Source organism: Nomia melanderi, chromosome 14 (genome assembly GCF_051020985.1).
Source record: "Nomia melanderi isolate GNS246 chromosome 14, iyNomMela1, whole genome shotgun sequence".
In the NCBI taxonomy this organism is placed as follows: Eukaryota; Metazoa; Arthropoda; class Insecta; order Hymenoptera; family Halictidae; genus Nomia; species Nomia melanderi.
The window spans coordinates 10,822,663-10,841,066 of NC_135012.1; the positions used below are offsets into that span (position 1 = coordinate 10,822,663).

The 18,404-nt window shown below is 39.1% G+C and overlaps 1 protein-coding gene across 3 annotated transcripts in view; it reads left to right on the top strand.

Annotated features, from left to right (window-relative positions):
• The first annotated feature begins 738 nt into the window (after positions 1–738).
• Positions 739–18,404, top strand: part of nAChRa7 (nicotinic acetylcholine receptor alpha7 subunit) — a 295,344-nt gene continuing 277,678 nt past the window's right edge. For all 3 annotated transcript variants that reach the window (XM_076373959.1, XM_031981243.2, XM_076373960.1), the window contains exon 1: positions 739–1,731. In XM_076373959.1, the coding sequence (XP_076230074.1) occupies positions 1,686–1,731 (46 nt within the window). In that variant the 5' untranslated portion in view covers positions 739–1,685. The remainder of the gene's footprint in view (positions 1,732–18,404) is intronic.

Here is an 18,404-nt window from a genome sequence, read left to right on the forward strand (position 1 = left end):
ACGGTATCCTCCCGCATACGGTTCTGTGTTGACTGAAGCGACTTAAGTCAACGCCGCGCTCACCTACGGTGTCTGGCACACTACGTTTCTCCGGCGTGCGTCACGTGAGGAACGGAGAGCTAGGGGGTGGGAGCGAGATGGCGAACGGGAACGGGAACGGGAACGAGGGAGAAAGGAGAACGCGAGGGGTACAGCTGGAGAAGTGGTCGGCCGCGGGTAGGAGAAACGGTCGAGCAGCGAGCGGGACAGCTAACGCGGCCAGCCGAACCGGAGCGAGAGAGACGGGACGCGTGTAGCGGCGAAGGGTTTAAGTATAAGGATACCGAGGCATGCGCCGTCCTATCATATTGATCTCGCCATAGTAACGATTCTCTCTTCTCCGGCGATGTTGGCATGCACTATAGCGGCGGGATGAGGAGGGAAACTCGACGAGAACGAGGCGGAAGGGGGTTGTACCGCATGGTATACCATGCCACCCGACGATGCGCGGATGTGGGCTGCACGGGAGCGAGCGGGACCGCTCTCCGCGAGCGGCGGGACGGAAAGGTGGCAGGGAGGGTCGGGGTTGTCCGATCTGAACGAGGACGGGTATACGGCGGACGGGCTGCCAGCTGCGGGGGTGTGACAGAGAGGAGCGGAATCAGCGCGGCGGTAGGCCGCACGGGGCGCTAGCGCCAAAGAGAGCGGAGGCGGTGGTACCGCGCGGCGTTGCAGCCAAATGAAAATCAGTCCAGCGTTGGTCGCCGGCCAGGGCGCATCTGACAATCCTGTCGAGCGGATAACGGGACCGTCGTTGGGGACTTCGTTTGAACGGTTGGCCATCGACGTCCGCGATCCCCTAACGAAGGAAGATCGTCCGCGAGGATCAGCCGACTGGGAAGGAGGATGTTGACAGCCGCGGCGGCGACGACGCGGTGCTGACGGTCAGACGCGCTCTGAGATTGGCGGCGGGGGTTCGGACGTCGCGGAGCAGAGCCGATCCAGGGGATTTCCGAGTCTCGGTCGAATGAGCTGTCCTCTCTCGCCGAGACCCGTTTCCGAGCCGCGCGCGGCTAGAATTCTCTTGCCCGTGCATCGGTGAATCTATCCGGTCACCCTCTAGCTCCGTCTCCTTCTGCCTGTCCGGAACGCGTTGGGTACCCGCAGTGTTCGGCGCGGATACTCCGGGAGGAATTGATCAGCCAGCTGACGAAGAGGCTTCTCGGTGGGCCGGGATCATCGAGCGGAAACGATCAAAACAGAGATGTCCCCGATGCCCGACGATGCTGGCGCACGGAGGCAGATCGTCCGCGGGGTTTAGTGCGCGCTGCGTGGTGTACGCACAGGGACACGCTGCGGGTCCGCAGAGGCTGTCACGTGCCCCTGATAGAGCAAACACGATGCCATTCGCGTCCTCCGCCGGGCACGTATGTTCACGCGGACCCTGAGAGGACTGGAGAGGCCGGATCGGATTCAGCTCTCGCGTTCCACGGGGGCGGGAGTGTATATATATTTCGTTGCTCTTCCCTCGGTGCCTGCGACTCGAGTGGTACCAGACCCGCTTCTCCCTCTGTTCGACGCGTCGGCAGCCACGTGCGAGGACAACCGAACGGTGAGGAGGCGGAGGTGGCGGAGAAGCCGGTGCTGGCGGAGGCGGTGGTGATCGTGGAAGGAGCTAGCCGCTCCGATTCCTCAATCGAGCAAACATGAAACGTTGGACTCTGATGACGGTTATAGCCCTGGCTACATCCGGTGAGTTTCACGGACGATTTCCTCTTACACGCGGCGAACGTTCGTCTTGATTCGTATCTCGCGGGTGGGCTGTCCAAGGACTTTATGCTGTTTCATCGCTGTCTCTCGGCCCTCGTCCAAGGGACTATCGTCGACTCGGTGGCTTCTTTTAGATGATCGGTTTATTCTCTCTCTCTCTGTCCCCCTCTTGCTCGGTTTTCTTTTGTCTTCGTTCTTGTTTCTCTTTTTGCACACCTCTGTCGTTCTGTCTGCCTCTGCATTCGCGCGTCTATTTTTACGTCCGCCGAGCTCGGCACGCTTCAAACGCGTAAGACGGGTCTCTGATAGCGCACGAACGGCTACCGTTGCTGGTTCACCGCGGGGATTTACGTGCGAGAATCGCTCTGTGTAACGCCGTTTCCGGGTCAACGTTGACACTTGAAACCGCGACAAAAACCGGACGCGGAAGCCGATGAATCTTCGTCTGTCAGAAGAATTTTTAACGTCTGACCGAAGCGGTACGGGTCAGCCAATTTCATCTGATAACCGCACCGCACCGGTGGCCATCGAAAACGCGGCTGTCTGATTTATATCGCGTGCCCCCTATCCGCGTCGTCGTCGGCCGAATGAAATTTTCCAAAATATTTACGAGCTGCGACTTCTCTGTGTCAGTCCCGCTGCCCGCGTCGTATTTCAACGATCGGTTTCAATATTAGGAACACCGGTGGTCCACGCTAGAGACCGACGCGTCCGACCGTCATTCGTCGATAATTAAAATTCTTCGAATTCCTTCGACCGGAGAAAATCATTCTTTCTCCTCTTCCACCCGGATAAACGTGTCGTCGTTAAATCCACACGAATCTGATGGTATTTCGATAACCGGACGGAACGTTTGTCTCGAAGAGGATTCCGAAATGATACCGAGGATAAGGTGTTGCTTCGCGAGGTAACGTGCTCCGTCCCTGACGTCACCAGCCGACGTTTTCTACGTGACGTGTGCCGCGTCTCGTTAGCGCCGCTGATTTCAGTTTGTAAACTCGGACGTGTACAGCCACATATACACGTAAATATTTACTGATTTCGTTGATAAATGTTTTCGTGGAATTTCGGTGGAAAAATCACATTGTGCGACTTCGACAAAAATGCTAGCTGGATGAAAAAGGATTGAGAGTTCTGCGTAGTTTGTTTATAGTTTTGATACTAGAACTACCGAGCAGTTCACTTTTACATTTTCCCATAGAAACTCTAAGAGACCACCGAAAAGGTTTCGATTGACTAATTTGGATGTTACTAAATCAATTTCGTTAGTAACTTCTCAGAGAACCTTTTCAATAATTGCAAAAAGGAGACATCAGGAATTAGTCATTTTGACCTGTCTGGTGGTTCTAGCGTTAAAATAACATTTAATATAAAGTCCTATATGGTTGCTACAAGTTTCCATCGAGCTTTGCACACACAATTCCAACAATTCCTACCGCTTGCGTCCGAAGGACTGTAAGAATTATTGAAACGTATGGAAACAGACAAAACAGTACTTTTCTTTAACACTGGAACTACCGAGTATTCACCATTATTGACGCGTAATTCCTACAAGAATGATGTGTGTATGTGTAACGATATTGACGAACAGTGAATCAACATAAAAAATGAAATAAGATCGGATGAAGACTGAGCAAAGTATTTAAAAAATGAAACTTACAAGAATTAATTTCGTTCCTATTCAAAATTGACAAAGTAATTAAAACTGATATTAAAAAAAAGTCACTCCTTTCTCTAGCGTTCTCGTCTAAGTCGCACAACAGATGATCCTTTCGCGGATAATCCTTTTCCGCGCGCTAAGCAGGATACATTTGTCAACAAGGGAAAAACTGATGGGGACGTAGCACGAGCGGAACCGGGCAATTCCTCCTGGGAACAATTAACTTCCGATTGCGGTAAATTTTAATTGACGCGACCGCCCGACCAGCAACTGTCGCCGGCCCCTTATTCCGTTTCGCGAAACGTTTGATTAATTGGCGCCGCGCCGCGGCGGACAATCTTCGTTCATCTTCCGCGCACCGCCGCGGGCAGCGTGGGCGTGAGAAAGGATTCTCCTCGGGAAGCTCGGTGTTTAATTCACCCACGCGGCTCCCGGAGACCCGCCGATGCGTTTCGGAGCGGCTCGATCGGGCGGAAACGGCGCGAGGATTTACGGGGGAGGATTTTCTTCTGCCGCGTTACGCGAGTGTAACGTCTCTCGAACGCTGCCGAGCAATTATTGTAAATATCCAGAAGTTCGAGATTTACGAAAGTCCGTGGAAACCTTTCGAAATTGGAATTTTTCGAAATGACCGACTCTACGGGGAATTATGTGTTTCGGTAACGGATGATTTTATTTTTCGAGATGAATTTTGTTGGTACTTCAGCATCTAATATAGTTGGACGTATTTTATCAATATTTTATCTTCCCACTGAGATGCATAATTAAACAGTTTTAATTGTATGGTAGATCTTGCCTTTTCTTCATTTTAAAAACTGAAATTGTAATTTAAATAAAGAGTAAATGTTTCTTTCTAAATGATTTTATAATTACAGTGTTTATCGTGTTTGCTTTCTATTTATACCTGCAAAAGAGGGAATTGCGAATTTTCCTTTGGATCTTATTTGTTTCGTGTGGTAACTAACTTAATTACTCTTATACTATTTTACACCTTGCATCCTGTATTATTATTCTGTTTCTCTGTTTTCTTTGTTCAAGGCATGTTAAGACTGTTTAAATTATACATGTGCTAAGTATATGAATTATTGGGGAATAAATATATATGTAAACGTATACATCACACTACAAGTAAGAATCTAAATTGATTCAATTTACTTGAATGGTAACTTTTAGCAAAATCCGATAAATCTACAAAAAAACCTCTATACATCTACAGTTATAGTATTTTGTTTTCCAAATGACCGCAACAGAAAGCACAACACATTTTGCGAAATAATTTTATTCTCAGATGTTTCGACATTCATTCCATCTTTATCCGAATTTTCAGCGAGTTTCGCGTTGTTTATTGAGACTTTACGATAGCGTATTGTGTAGGAGAATTAGTTAATTAATGTTCGTTCAGACTTTTGTTAATTTTGAATGCCAGCTGAACTGTAAATTCCTTATCGAGGTTGACAGTACACCCACATCAAGATATAGGCGCGTATACATATATATATACATATAGTCAGCCACCCACGCACATTGCGAATAAAACGCGAGCTGACGTACAGAATACTGAGCACACTAATTTCAGACAACGCTTAATCATCAGATAAACGTGATCGCAACGTAGGCGGAAAGGGACCCGGAAAAATTACACGAGGGCCGCCCATTTTTTTCGACTGTACTTAGGTCGTTGCCGTGTTAAGCTCTTCGCGAATTAAATAAATGTAAGCAGCGGATAATAATTAGCGAATGCAGGGTACATATTCCAAAATGGGTTTCGCTGGTACAGAATTTTTTTAAATTTGTGCCGCCGAAATTTCATACTTTCAACACAAAAGCTATGAGACTGTATGTTGACATTTTTAAAAATCTTCATAAATTTATTATACTTATGCATCTGTTTTATTTTAATATTATTATTGTAATCGATAGGTTTTCTTTTGAAATTGTAGTGGTCATTGGCACTTGTTTCTCAAATTCTAGAGGATATTCGAAATGAAGGAGAACATCTAATTATTTTCTTTGTTTCTCGCAATAGGACACTGTTTAAAATTCTATTCAATTAAAACCTTTTTGAACCGTTTCTGCTTTTCATTTCATTTGAACCTGTGATTCACAACCACAGGTGGATTCAGAAAACAATTAAAGCAAAATCTTTCGTGCTTTTAAATTCCGTAAGAGTATCTATTAGTTTTTACCGTCTTCCATTCAACGAGGGGCTGACAGAAGGTTCTGTACCGTGATGGATACATCCTATTTTGGTCGGCACGTTCACTGGATCCAACGCTATTAGATTTTTTGTTTCCATTGAATTTTCTCTTTTTCTACCACCTTGGAAACCTCAATGAATGGTATTACTTGAAGTTGCCCTGCTATTATATTAGGAAAAGTTACAATCAATAATTGCCCATGGACGTTAGCTCGAGCAGTCACAACAAAACCGCAAGTGTACAAACTATTGTAACTAGAAATATTGTCATCTAACCCAATCAACTCGTATCTGAATGCTAAAAGAATTCCAAAGAAAATGAAAAATTGAATTCGTTTCATTGATTGTCGTATCTATCAATAAACTTTGATTTTAAAATCTGTACTTTCGTCCATTCAACCTGACCTCAATTCTTATATTATTAGATTAATCAATTCTTTAATGTTCATCCTTCCTCTTGTTTCTGTTTCCATTAAGCAAAATTTACCATCTAACTTGCACATCTTTATGTTATAACGAATTATTAGTGTTAATTTATAACATATAGGAAATAAAAAATTTGAAGGAAGACGAAAAATATTCTAGTTCATATTATTCGAATATATCAACCTTAGCATTCAATGGGTAATGAAAATGTTTAAGACAATCTCTATCTTTATGCGAGGCAGTTGAATCACGGATATATATATTATAATTTAGTGATTGATGAAATTTAATATTAACTGAAGTGTTCGGGTTATTAGCCATATCCGACATTACCCGGTTCACTCGGGTAATATTCTATACCCCGGGATGGAATCGAGTGCTCGAGTATCCGGAGTATTAGCAGCTTCTTTAAGAAGAAAAATCAGGCGAGCGGCACACGCCTACTTTAATGCGCTTTTAACGCGATATATAACTTGCATAAAATATTCGATAGGTATTTTTTTATATCCGCAGTCGTCTACTGTGAAACGGTGAGAATAGTCCTTGAAATTGGGAATGCCGAGCAAGTTCAGTCGAACGTTAAGCAATCTATTGAGCTCAGTTAAAAACGAAGGACGAATGTACTTTTTATACTTTCCACTTGATAACTACACTGCAGTTGTTATTGTCAATGTAACTGTGAATTTTTAGAATATTTCGGTAGTACATAGTATACTGAGAATCATCAATTTATTTATAGACGTAAAAATATGTATTTATAAAATTAAATATGTCTTCAAGTACTATATTATGAAAAGTTGTCAATGTGTGAATTTTTAGAATATTTCGGTAGTACATAGTATACTGAGAATCATTGATTTATTTATAGATGTAAGAATATGCATTTATAAAATTAAATATGTCTTCAATATTATAAAAAGTTGCCTAACTCTACTCATTAGTCCAACGATATTTTGGAAATAGAAAATCACTTTTAAATAATAATATTATAAGAATAATGAACCAGTACTATTCTATTTACACGAGAAATAAATAAATATCACTGAAAGTCGAAGTCGACTGAAAATTTTCATCACGACCGTTCCCTAACGTTTAATCGTACCTCGAAAAGTTAAGTCCCACTAAAAAATTTCAATTACCAAGTGACAACATTGGTTGGAGGGAACTGCGACCGCAAAAACATTTCTCCGGTGCTTGGTGCATCGATACAGCTCCCAGGCAGCGCCGAATTCCACCGGAAATTACTATCCCGCGTCCGAGCCTCAGCTTTGCATTCGTAAGCGTAAGAGTGTTCAAATATGTGTATTGGTTTCTGTCTTCGTCCGGGATATTTCGTCCTCCTCGATTAATTTCTTGTAACAAGAGGTCCCGTTAATTGGATCCAAGGCAATTTCACTTCGTACACGGGATCTAATCAGCAACCTCGGAGACAATGGATCGTGTAAACATTACGTACCGCCATTAAGCGCGGATTAAACCGAGGGTTCGCCCGCTTCGATTCCCTGGCCGTGCAATAAAAAAGGCACGGACTCGTCCCACTTCTTCGCCGCGGCGCGTACCGGGCACAATGCAAAACGTATCAATTATCGGGGACGCGCGAAACGCCCGGACGCTCTGAACGGATTCCTAAAAATACCGGGTAGTAATGAAACATAAATTCCGGAACGGTCGCATTGTCGCGCGATTAAATAGCGCGACGACCTGAAACGCGGAATCGAAAAGGTAACAATGCGCCGCGCAACCACGTCCGATACGACGCGACGCAACGATCGGAATTGCCTGAGCACGGTAAAGTCTGATTCGTGATCTGCTTCGTCGGTTGCTGCGCGTTAACATCCATATTTCATGGCCGGAGATGGGATCAATTCAATGACATGTCCATTAGCGTTGTTACTTATCAGCTGGATGGTACCGCTCTGTGCTACAGGCTCGATTCACCAAGTCGAATATCAGTTTAAGAAGATGAATTCGAAATCCCTCGTGTTACTGATGGCGTCGTGCATTGGAGAATAATGGGATTTTGTCGAATTTTTTAGATTGACGTGGTAAATGTGTATATTTTAGATATTCTGGTGTTAGGTTTGAGTTGGAAGAAAGAAAAGGTGAATTCGAAATCTTTCGTGTTCCTGATGGCGTCGATTGGAGAATAATGGGATTTTGTCGAATTTTTTTTGGTATATGTGTATATTTTAGATATTCTGGCATTAGGCTTGAGTTAAAAGAAAGGAAAAGATGACTTTGAAATTGCTTGGTTTCTCGATGACGTGTATTGGAAAATAATGGAATTTTAAAAAATTGTTTAGATTGATATGGTAAACGTATAGATTTTAGATCTTGTGGCGTTAGGTTTGAGTTAGAAGAAAGAAAAGGTGAATTTGAAATCTTTCCTGGTGTCGTTGTATATTGTAAAATAATGACGCTTTCGAGAATTTTTGATATTGGTATAGTAAATGCATCTTTAGATCTCCTCGTGTTAGATCTGAGTCAGGAAGAGGAAACAAGATAAGTTCGAAATTTCTCGTATTTTTCTTATGGTTATATATTGGAAAATAATGAGAATTTCTATGATCTTTAAAAGGAACTTAATAAAAATACCTATTTCAAACATTGTGACATTATATTCAGAGGAAGTAGAGAATTTTTCCGCGTGAAAATAATTATCATGCTCAAAGTAATTTTGGAAGTGTACCTCAAACAGATTTCACTGTATAGCAAGCATAAAATGAGGCACTGCAGTTCTTAACAAAAAAACGACTAAAAGGTTGTTAGCTGTTTTCGTGTGAATACGTTGGACTAGTTTCCATGAGAAGAAAGTCAAATTAATTTCATATGTGCTGTTGTTTGAAGTTATAATGCATGGTATAATTTCCAGGAAATAGGAGACCTCACTTCATTATGTCTCCTGCATACTTTATGAAGTTGATTAACTGAGTTTAACGAAAGATTCTAGCTTCCTGATCTTAAAAATAATAGGAAAATAACTTGTGGTGGTTCGAATCATATAAATACCAACTCTAACTAAAAACGGATAGATAGAAGTGATTGAAGATACTTAAGGAATTCTAAGTAAATTGAACCATTGGATTGAACCATCTATAATAAGATGAAATGAATTTCATTCACCTCTGTAGCAACAGACGAGCACTACAAATAACTATACACGTTATTCGATTTTGAATTTCGTTAATAAATAGTTTGTGAAACACTTTTTGTTTTATAAATATTTATAAAATAGATCATTTTAATTTTTTTTCTTACACTACAAATACTGGAAATATTTAACGTTCCTTGATGGAAAAAGCTAGTCGATCACTAAGGAAACCTATTAATTTCATGATAAGTTTCTAAACGTTTAAAGAAAATATTTTTTATATATTTATTCTAATCGGACTGCAAAATACGTTTATGTCCATGGGTATACCGTGGATATATTAAATTAAAATGAATGTTTAGTAAATATATTTTATTATACCATGTATAAATGATTAATAAACATATACTAAATAAATTTTTAAACATATTAAAATAAAAACTACATTGAAGTCTTAATCGAGTTTTCACCTCGTCTTTAATCAGATTAAATTCTCGGTGAAAAGTGGAAGCTTTCATTGGGAATGATATCAGAATAAAAAATTTCAATTGCATCGAACTAATAAAAAAAGGCTCGAAAGATTGGAATATGCATAAAGATACGTCATCTAATTTGAACTTTTCTTCCTCGAATCTCTCAAACGTATGCGCATATGGAATGCAACATTATTTGCGTGGCAATTGAAAATCAGATGATTCCATATTCGAAGAAAAATCTTATTAAAAAATTTCAGTGAATCTATCGTGACGAGAGGAATTTTCAATTGAAGGAAATTCGGGTTTGAAAATATGTGGAGCATCCGTGTTTTTTAATTACGACGTGCTAATATAGTCGTCCGTTGATTGTTATTTCAATGTAAAATACGATCAAACAGTATTAATTGTGAAACGATATTAGATTTCCATTTTACGTACAGTTGTTGATGGCTATAAACGTCCACGCGAACAGACGCAGTCGCTGTCGAAATAATACAAGTCCGAATTCGTGATGAAGGTATTAGTAGCATTTCTGCACTACGTGGATGGAATTAGCATGGAACAGCAGTATATACATAATCCGTTTACTCCAATAATATTTACTAATTGTGATTGTTGAAGACGGTCAATGATCAGCCCGTCAATCTGGAAGTTTACCGCTGACACGAATCTATTTCAGCGAATCGAAATGAAGTATACGTTGCCATAATTAGGTTACAAATGATATTTTATAATTGCTAGCTCAGTCATTTGTAATGAATCCTGTTACTCATACTATAATACGTTGCCAATGCTTGATCTTTTAATTTACCAACACTCTCTATTAAAAATAAAATTACGGTTTTCAATTTTTAAATTTATGTTCTTCCTACAATTTATAATCCTTTTATTTTTCTCATCTAACATATTTTATTTCATTTGTATTCATTAAATAGGAACCCTAAGAAAAATAAAATAAAGATTTTTGAGTTCTGCGCATTAAATATTGGATATATTATTTTTCTTGTATAGGATATTTAGAAATAATTTATTGGCTCCTCCGATTTCAAGATTAGTATTTAATAATTCTTTTCAATTCGAAAAGGATGTTATTAAATGAAATATAGTAAGAATGTGTTGGTTATAGAAGTGATAGTTTTAATTAATGGTGAAGGAGGCTGAGAATTCGTTGATTACACTACTTCAAATATCCCAGAACTCAATTTCTACCTCTTCCTACGATTATGGAAGCTCTGTTGACACACAATCCATCATGTTACACTGATCATTTTATTTCGCTTCATTCATCACAGTTACATGAACCAATTAAGCCGCTATTGTCATTTATAAATGACTTAATAGATATCGCGTGCGATACGCTGTCGTTCCCAATGTCATTTAACTTCCGAATACTGGCCACTATATACAGCATAATACTTTCGAACATCGAATAAAGCAATCTCAGGAACCCTCGAAGTCCTGCAATCGAAGTATATTGATTGTGCTCCGTAAATATCGACGCTTATTATTTTAACATTCAATTCTTTCTGTCACGCTGATAATAATCAGGTAGTTCGTCTCAAATATAAATTAATGAGCTTTCTACGTTATGATTTATTCGTGATTAGTAGACTGAAGATCTTTATACGAATTCGAATATTTACAAATAGAATTAGAAAAAGAATTGCTACCGAAAACGATTTTCTTTAACAAACATTCCAACAAGCATTGTGCTTTAGATATTTCATATAAGTCTTAAATTTCCAATGAATGCATAAAAATCTGCAGTTCAGTAATAGATTCTTATTATTTACCTCACTATTAATAAGTTACATTAATTAGTTAAATAAATTATACAGACTGTTCCTCGTAATTTCAGTACAATCGTTTCTGTTTGTATAAAAACATGTCAGGGAAAAACAATTTTTCTAATATCACGGTTTTCATGTTTTCGGGCTCATCATTTTCTTAAGGTAAATCCCCATAGATTTTAATGCATGAATTGGTGAAAATTTTAATCGTAATAATTCACAATATCACAGTAATATTAATGTTAGATAGAAATGGAAATTTTATGTGTAATTTTTTTATTTATTTGATGAAATTATAATTGAGTTCTACCAAGTCAATAATATTGCATATTTGTTAGAACGCAATGTATCGATGATATTTCAAAAAGTTATATAATACATTTATAATATTGAGGTAACGAGATTATTGTTGAATATGGTATTACAAAATCATTGTACCTTCATTCGGAATATTTTCATATTGCATTTAACTAAGTACCAATAACAAGACGAACGTGCATTAATGTGCCTGCGATATTGTGTGTTAAACCTCTTTGCTTGGCTCTCGTTTATGAACCATACAATTTATTACAAACTTTATAGTTTCATTTCATTCTATTGTGTTCCTTATTCTGTTTTATTTTTTTGTTATATCAACTGTTTAACGCAGTTTCTCTAATAAATTACTTCAAGGTTTTCCAGCTTTAAGTTATAACATTTTTTACCATAACCTATAACAATTAAAATATTATCTCCATTCTTATAACGATATTCTTTTATTTTATTATATTATATTGTCTCACTAGGAAAATCAGTAGTACCCATAAGTGATAACGGAAACTGTATGCCTGACTCATCGTATTCTGTACTACTTATATGACTTTCATTTAGTTTCACTTTCCATAGTAGTGTACTTGTTAATGCTTTGTCAATCTTCTTATTTTATTCATTGAATCTGCTAATAAATTTGCGCGGATTTAACAATATTAAGTTAATTTTTCTTAATAATACTGTAATATTGTCAAGTATGTTACTCGTTTGATTTGTTACGAACAAAAGAAATTCACTTTCCATATATATTTGTACACGTGCACATCGTAATTCGAACTTTCTTCTTTTATTTCCAATAAACTATTCATAACAAAATAGTTACATCGTTCACGGTACAAAAAGCGATCATAGGGCAACGAATTACGTCCACCGTCACGAAAAACTTCAGCGTTATATGCATTTATTTGTAGCGAAGATAACATCGATCATTAGTTACCATTGTAGCTTAGATAAAAACGATTATCAGTTCCAATTCTTAGGTTACACTATTATCAACCTCTTCACGCTATCGAACATTTCCATTCCTCGACGGGTATCTTAATTATAATGGCGTCGAAGTAATTCTGAAGTTCCGGTCACCGGCGACCGCCGTGGCAGTTAACAGACACACCTTCAAAATCGCGATAAAGCGATCTGAGAAGCCGCCCGCGGTTCGCGGACCCACAATCGATGCGCACGGCGGTGGGCAGCGTCATGACGCGAGCGGCGATGACCATTCGTACGGCAGCCCGAGCGACGCGGCGCGTTCCGTCGGCGGTGGCCTCCGGAGTCGATTCTGCGTGACCGTGTGTGCAGGTGGTGCGGCGCGACGGGACGCGCGTGCATCGAGTACGGCGGCCGGGGCCGCTGCGTGCGTACGCGTGCACCTGCCCGTCGGTGCACGTGGCGCGCCTGTGTGGGTGTGAGCGTACGTGCGAGCTGGGCTGCACAACAGAGCGGAGTATCGAACGCGCGCGCCTGCCCGCGCTGAAAAGCCGAGGACACTGCACGAGAAACTCGGGACGCCAGCCTGGGTCGGGTACGGTGCACCTGGCCACACGGACGCACACACACGCTGGATCACATGTTCACCCTTTCTTTCCCTTCTTCTTTTTCTCTCTGTCTCCGTCTGCTCCTACCCCCTGTCTTCCCCTATCTTTCTTTTCCGTCTCCCTCCGTGCTTGCTCTCTCTCCCTCTTGTTCTGTCTCTTCCCCTTTATTCCTTCTGCCCTTTTCTGTCCCTTTTCTTTCTCTTGTATCCCACTGTGTCTATTTTCTCTCCGTTTCTCCTGTACGCACACTTTCTCTATCTTTATCTCTCTGTTTCTCCTGTACTCCGCTTCCTGTATTTTCTGTCCCTTTCCCCTGTCCCTTGTCTATCTCTCTTCCTCTATATTTCATTTCTATCTTTCCTTCTCCGTTGCCCCTATCCCACTTTCTCTATTCTGTCCTTCTCTCTGCTTCTCTGTCTCTCGCCCTGTCTCTCTTTTTTCCTATTTCCTCTCCTCTCTATATCTCCCTCTCTTTCTCTCTTCCTGTTTCCCTTTTCCTCTATCCACCCTCTAACTGCTCCTCTCTCTCTCTCGCTCGCTCCTCGTTTCCCCTCTCGCCCTACGCCCCCCTTTTTTCTCTCTCCGTTGCGCCGGTCTTTTCACCCGTCTCTTTCCGGCGCGCTCCGGTGGCCGCGCGCGTGCCTCTTTCGACGCGGCCGCGATCGTGTGTGTTCACGTCAAGAGTGAAAACTGTGCCAAACGGCGCGCTGCGCTGCGAGAAGCTCCGGCAAAACAAGCCTCGGCCGGCTGACCGTTTTCCATTCCCGCTACGAGTGCCTTTAACGCAGCCATCCCCGTCGACGGCCGCGTCCAGCGACTTCTTTCTAGTTTCCAACGACTCCCGTGGAATTGGATACTTGGGCCGGAAGTGTAAATGACATCCAGCTGGGAACGCTGGTTGTCCTTATGACACGGCAGAGATTATTGACTGACCCGCAATGATTTGCTCGCGCGTCCGTTGAGCTTGTTCCGTGCTCCTCGAATTTTTGGTGTATAATTCGTTGAGAATTATGGGGATTCTTGTTTCTTCGATGTTTCGGGGTTATCATCGTTATTCGATGTTTAAATTACTGTTTTGGTAGTTGAATAATAGTTTTTGTATATTTATTTAAGATTCAATGTAACATTTTTATTTAATTAATTTTAGTCTTTTCATTTGATTATTTAATGTAATATTTTATGTAATATTTCTTTGAGAATTTTAAATAGCTGATTGTCCTCAGTTTTATTCAGTTTTGTAAGAATGTTTTTAAATGGGTAAAAATGGGTGAACAGAAATAATCAGTAAATTTATGTTGAATACTGAATTGATTCCGTGACATTGTGTGATTAATAATGATTATTTATAACGTGATACTTATTGAAATGAAGATCTTGCGGAATAAATCCTTATAACACCAAACATAATTTTATTTGAATAATATATGTATTTTTCATTTTTTCGATTAAGGGTATAACACTTTTTCACTTTATCGTTTATAGCCACTGTATCAGTAGCACTCATTTATAATAAAAGTGTGTGTATTTATTATAACAATGCGCGGCTCTGTATTTTGTCCAGAACAAGTTGGATGTGATCCGTATCATTAACCATATTCTCGTTAAAATTACGTATACTACGAAAATTTTAGAGTGGCGCAATAAATATTTCTAGTATTGTGAACTTTTTATGGAATGTTTTGCGGAATTTTCAGAGTAAATCATAAAAATGTTATGACACTTTTAAGTACTCCATGGTTTGTTAGTGTTAGGAATTAAAAGAAATGCAGTTTACTTACTTAAGAACTTTAATATAAAAGCAAGGTAGAATGACACACAGACCACACGTAGCCAAATATTAAAACAGTGTAGTTTTAGATATTACTTATGTCTTGAAGAACAATAAAAGAATAAATGCTTGTAAATAAACTCATACCCTTCGATATTAAATTATTCTTATCCAAACAATTGACTCCTAAAATTTTCAATTACAAAAATATAGTGTAAGTTTTTACACAGTTTAAACAGTTTTTTAAAAATCGTTTCTGATGATGCTTATGAAATTTTTGTCCACTATACTAGAAATATTGAAATTTCAAAATCATACTAAAGAGATTTGAGGATTATTCATTTAAAAAAAGTACTGGTTTTCTTGCCATAAAAAATTTATTAACACTGACTTACACAGTTTTTAGTGTTATCAATTCAAATGGTTGCTGAACGACTAAAGTTTCACAATTTTTCTTTAACGTTTTTGTAGACAGAACTGTAACGTTCCTAAAGGGAAGAAAAAATTTAACGAGAGTAGTATCAGTGGGAAAACGAAAGCCGGATCGCGTTAAGGGTGTATCATCGATTCTGAAGTATTATGAGGAGGAGTCGAAGTTAATCCATCTTCATCGATTAGTAGATTATCAAGCAGCCTGTCGCATCAAAATCCACTGTGCACCGTTCCCTTCAGCAGCTTATGATAATAAACCTGATTATCCGAAAGACATGATACCGGAATACCTCGGCAATTTCTAATCCGTTCAATAACTCTTTGCTCGGCCTAAATATATTGCAACGCTCCATGAGGACTGGAAACATCTTCTCGTAATCTTTAATTTTGCATAAAATATTATTTTGTCCAATTGTATACTCTGTATTTCATTCGCTTCATATCATCCCTAAAAGTTTATTAATTTTAATAACTCAATTAATTTCTAAATTAAAGAAGTAAGGAGTTCATTGGAAACTGAGTTCTTATAATTGTTGTAATTATGATTAAAGTTTTATGAGGACTATAGGTATCATTACAACAGTAAGACTATGTTATTTTAATTTTATACTAAGGTGTTGCCAGAATATATTTGCAATACTTCAACGTTGCTTCGTTACAGTATCAGTAACAAGAATAATCGTGATGTCAGAGTTATTGTAGTTCATACTACTTGCTTGCTGCTCAATTATAAATTACAGAATCTTCATAAAGCATTGCAATTGTATTGTATTACATTTCACCTTTTATTTTATTTTTCATTATATCTACTATGTAGCACAATATTGTTAAGAAAATTATGTGATACTATGTAATGTAGATGTCAGACTTATTATTATTTATGCCACTTCGGGGATCGCTAAGTGAAAATTCTAAAACATTTTTACTGTAACATATACTTAATAAAACATCAACTTCTTTGTTTTTGACATTTTCTATTTTTATATTATCTCATGCGAAAGATTAGTAGTATCTGTAAGCGATGTAAGAGACCCAACTGCCTGAGATGTCCTACTCTGTACTACTGGGACGACTTCCAATTTCTTCTGATTTACTATTATTTGTATAGTGCAGATTTATTCAATATTTCATAAGTTCATTACTTTATTTATATATCAATTTAACAATATTTCATAATTTTTCTTTTTTTATGTGAAGTAAATTTGTAACTAAGAGATTTAATATTCTCCTATATAATCTCAAAGACAAAGAATTGTTTTTTACAAATCTCTATTAACACTTAACGCAAAGAACAAAGAAAATTAAATTCTTTTTAAATCCTATATTATTTCTGTATATAAATTCTCATTTTTTATTGGGTTGCAGTATTAATACAGCAGCATTTTTCCTTCAGTTTTACGTTGACGTTAAATAATGTGCGGCGTTCAATAGCTCATTCCTGTCTCTACAAGATCGCTTTGCCAGATTTTTAATTTCATATAAAAATGTAGTATCATTGACATCAATATTGTCCTCTTTGAAGCATGCAAACCACACTCCAGCTATCAAATCGCCGACAGAATGTTCTCCATAGACCGCTCGAATATTTGTATCAGCTTTGATAACGTTCAAACCTTTATTCATCCAAAACTGCGGCAAACATTGGAAGTGTTCGTTTTTCTCCACTTCGCATTCCATATTTTTTACAGAGTGCAGCCTACAGTTTAAATTCTAAATTTCAAATTCCGATGTCACGTTGTCCCACAGAAGAGAAAGAAATACTACAAAATGTTACGGACAAAAGATTTACTTTGAAGTAACAAGAGCTACAGATTTATAATACAATTTAACAACATTCTTCTTAACATAAACATTTTAAAAATTACAGTAGAATTTTGATTATCCGATTTCATTGAACGACTAACACAGTTAAACGAAAACTCGAGTGGAAATTTTCAAAACTTTTTCAACTCGAGCACCTGAATTATTCCAGTTATTATTGGAAGTAACAAAAAATAACTAAATAGTCTAATAGAATAAAATGACTGATACACGCCTCAAAAACCATGTACATTCTATTTAGTAATTTTCTTTTAGTTTCAATAATAGTGGAAATAATTTAGGAGCTCGAATTAAAATTAACCGTGCATTCCAAGATAAAATACAAGAATCCAAATTATCATATTCGCACGTGACCAGTACTCCGAACGATCTAGATCACGAAAACTAGTGACTCAACCGAGATCCCACTCTACTCGAGTCCTAACACCCACAATTATGCAACAAACAAACACTAACTGCAACGGTTCATGCAACGCGTGGCTGAATCGTTGATTAGTACGCGGCCATTAGAAGCGCCACGGCCACAGAAAATTCGGTGATTTAGAATATGAAGTTTGAGGTATACGGCCGCTGGTCCGCTGAGTTTATGAGCGGTATGTAGCACGCTATCCCTCTTAATCCTTCCGTCAAGGCTGCTTTAAAGCCCGGATGCTGGAACGTTCATCAACCGGGTGTAATTCTCGACGCACCTAACGAGTATTCGAAACTCAAGTTGCAACTCGAACGCGCCAAACCGCACCGTCGAAAATTCCATTGCAATTACGACGTCCCGTGCGCGCCAAGATTCCAAAAATCGAACAGATTCAGAAATCGCCATAATGCATTGGCTTTGAAATATCGTCTGATTGACTGGTTTAATCATATTGCCTCCAAAATACTATTTTTACATTTTCATTTATAACTTTCTCTACGACGAGCGAAGATCTTTATGCTCCAGTGAAACGCGTGTTTCTTGATCATACAAGAGAATATTGTTTTTAATAATCATTGTATAATAAGGATAGCACCTAACGAGTATTCGAAACTCAAGTTGCAACTCGAACGTAGCAAACCGCACCGTCGAAAATTCCATTGTAATTACGACGTACCATGCCAGGATTCCAAAAATTGAACAGATTTTTTTCTTTGTGCTCCGTTCGCTCGTACTTCGTCG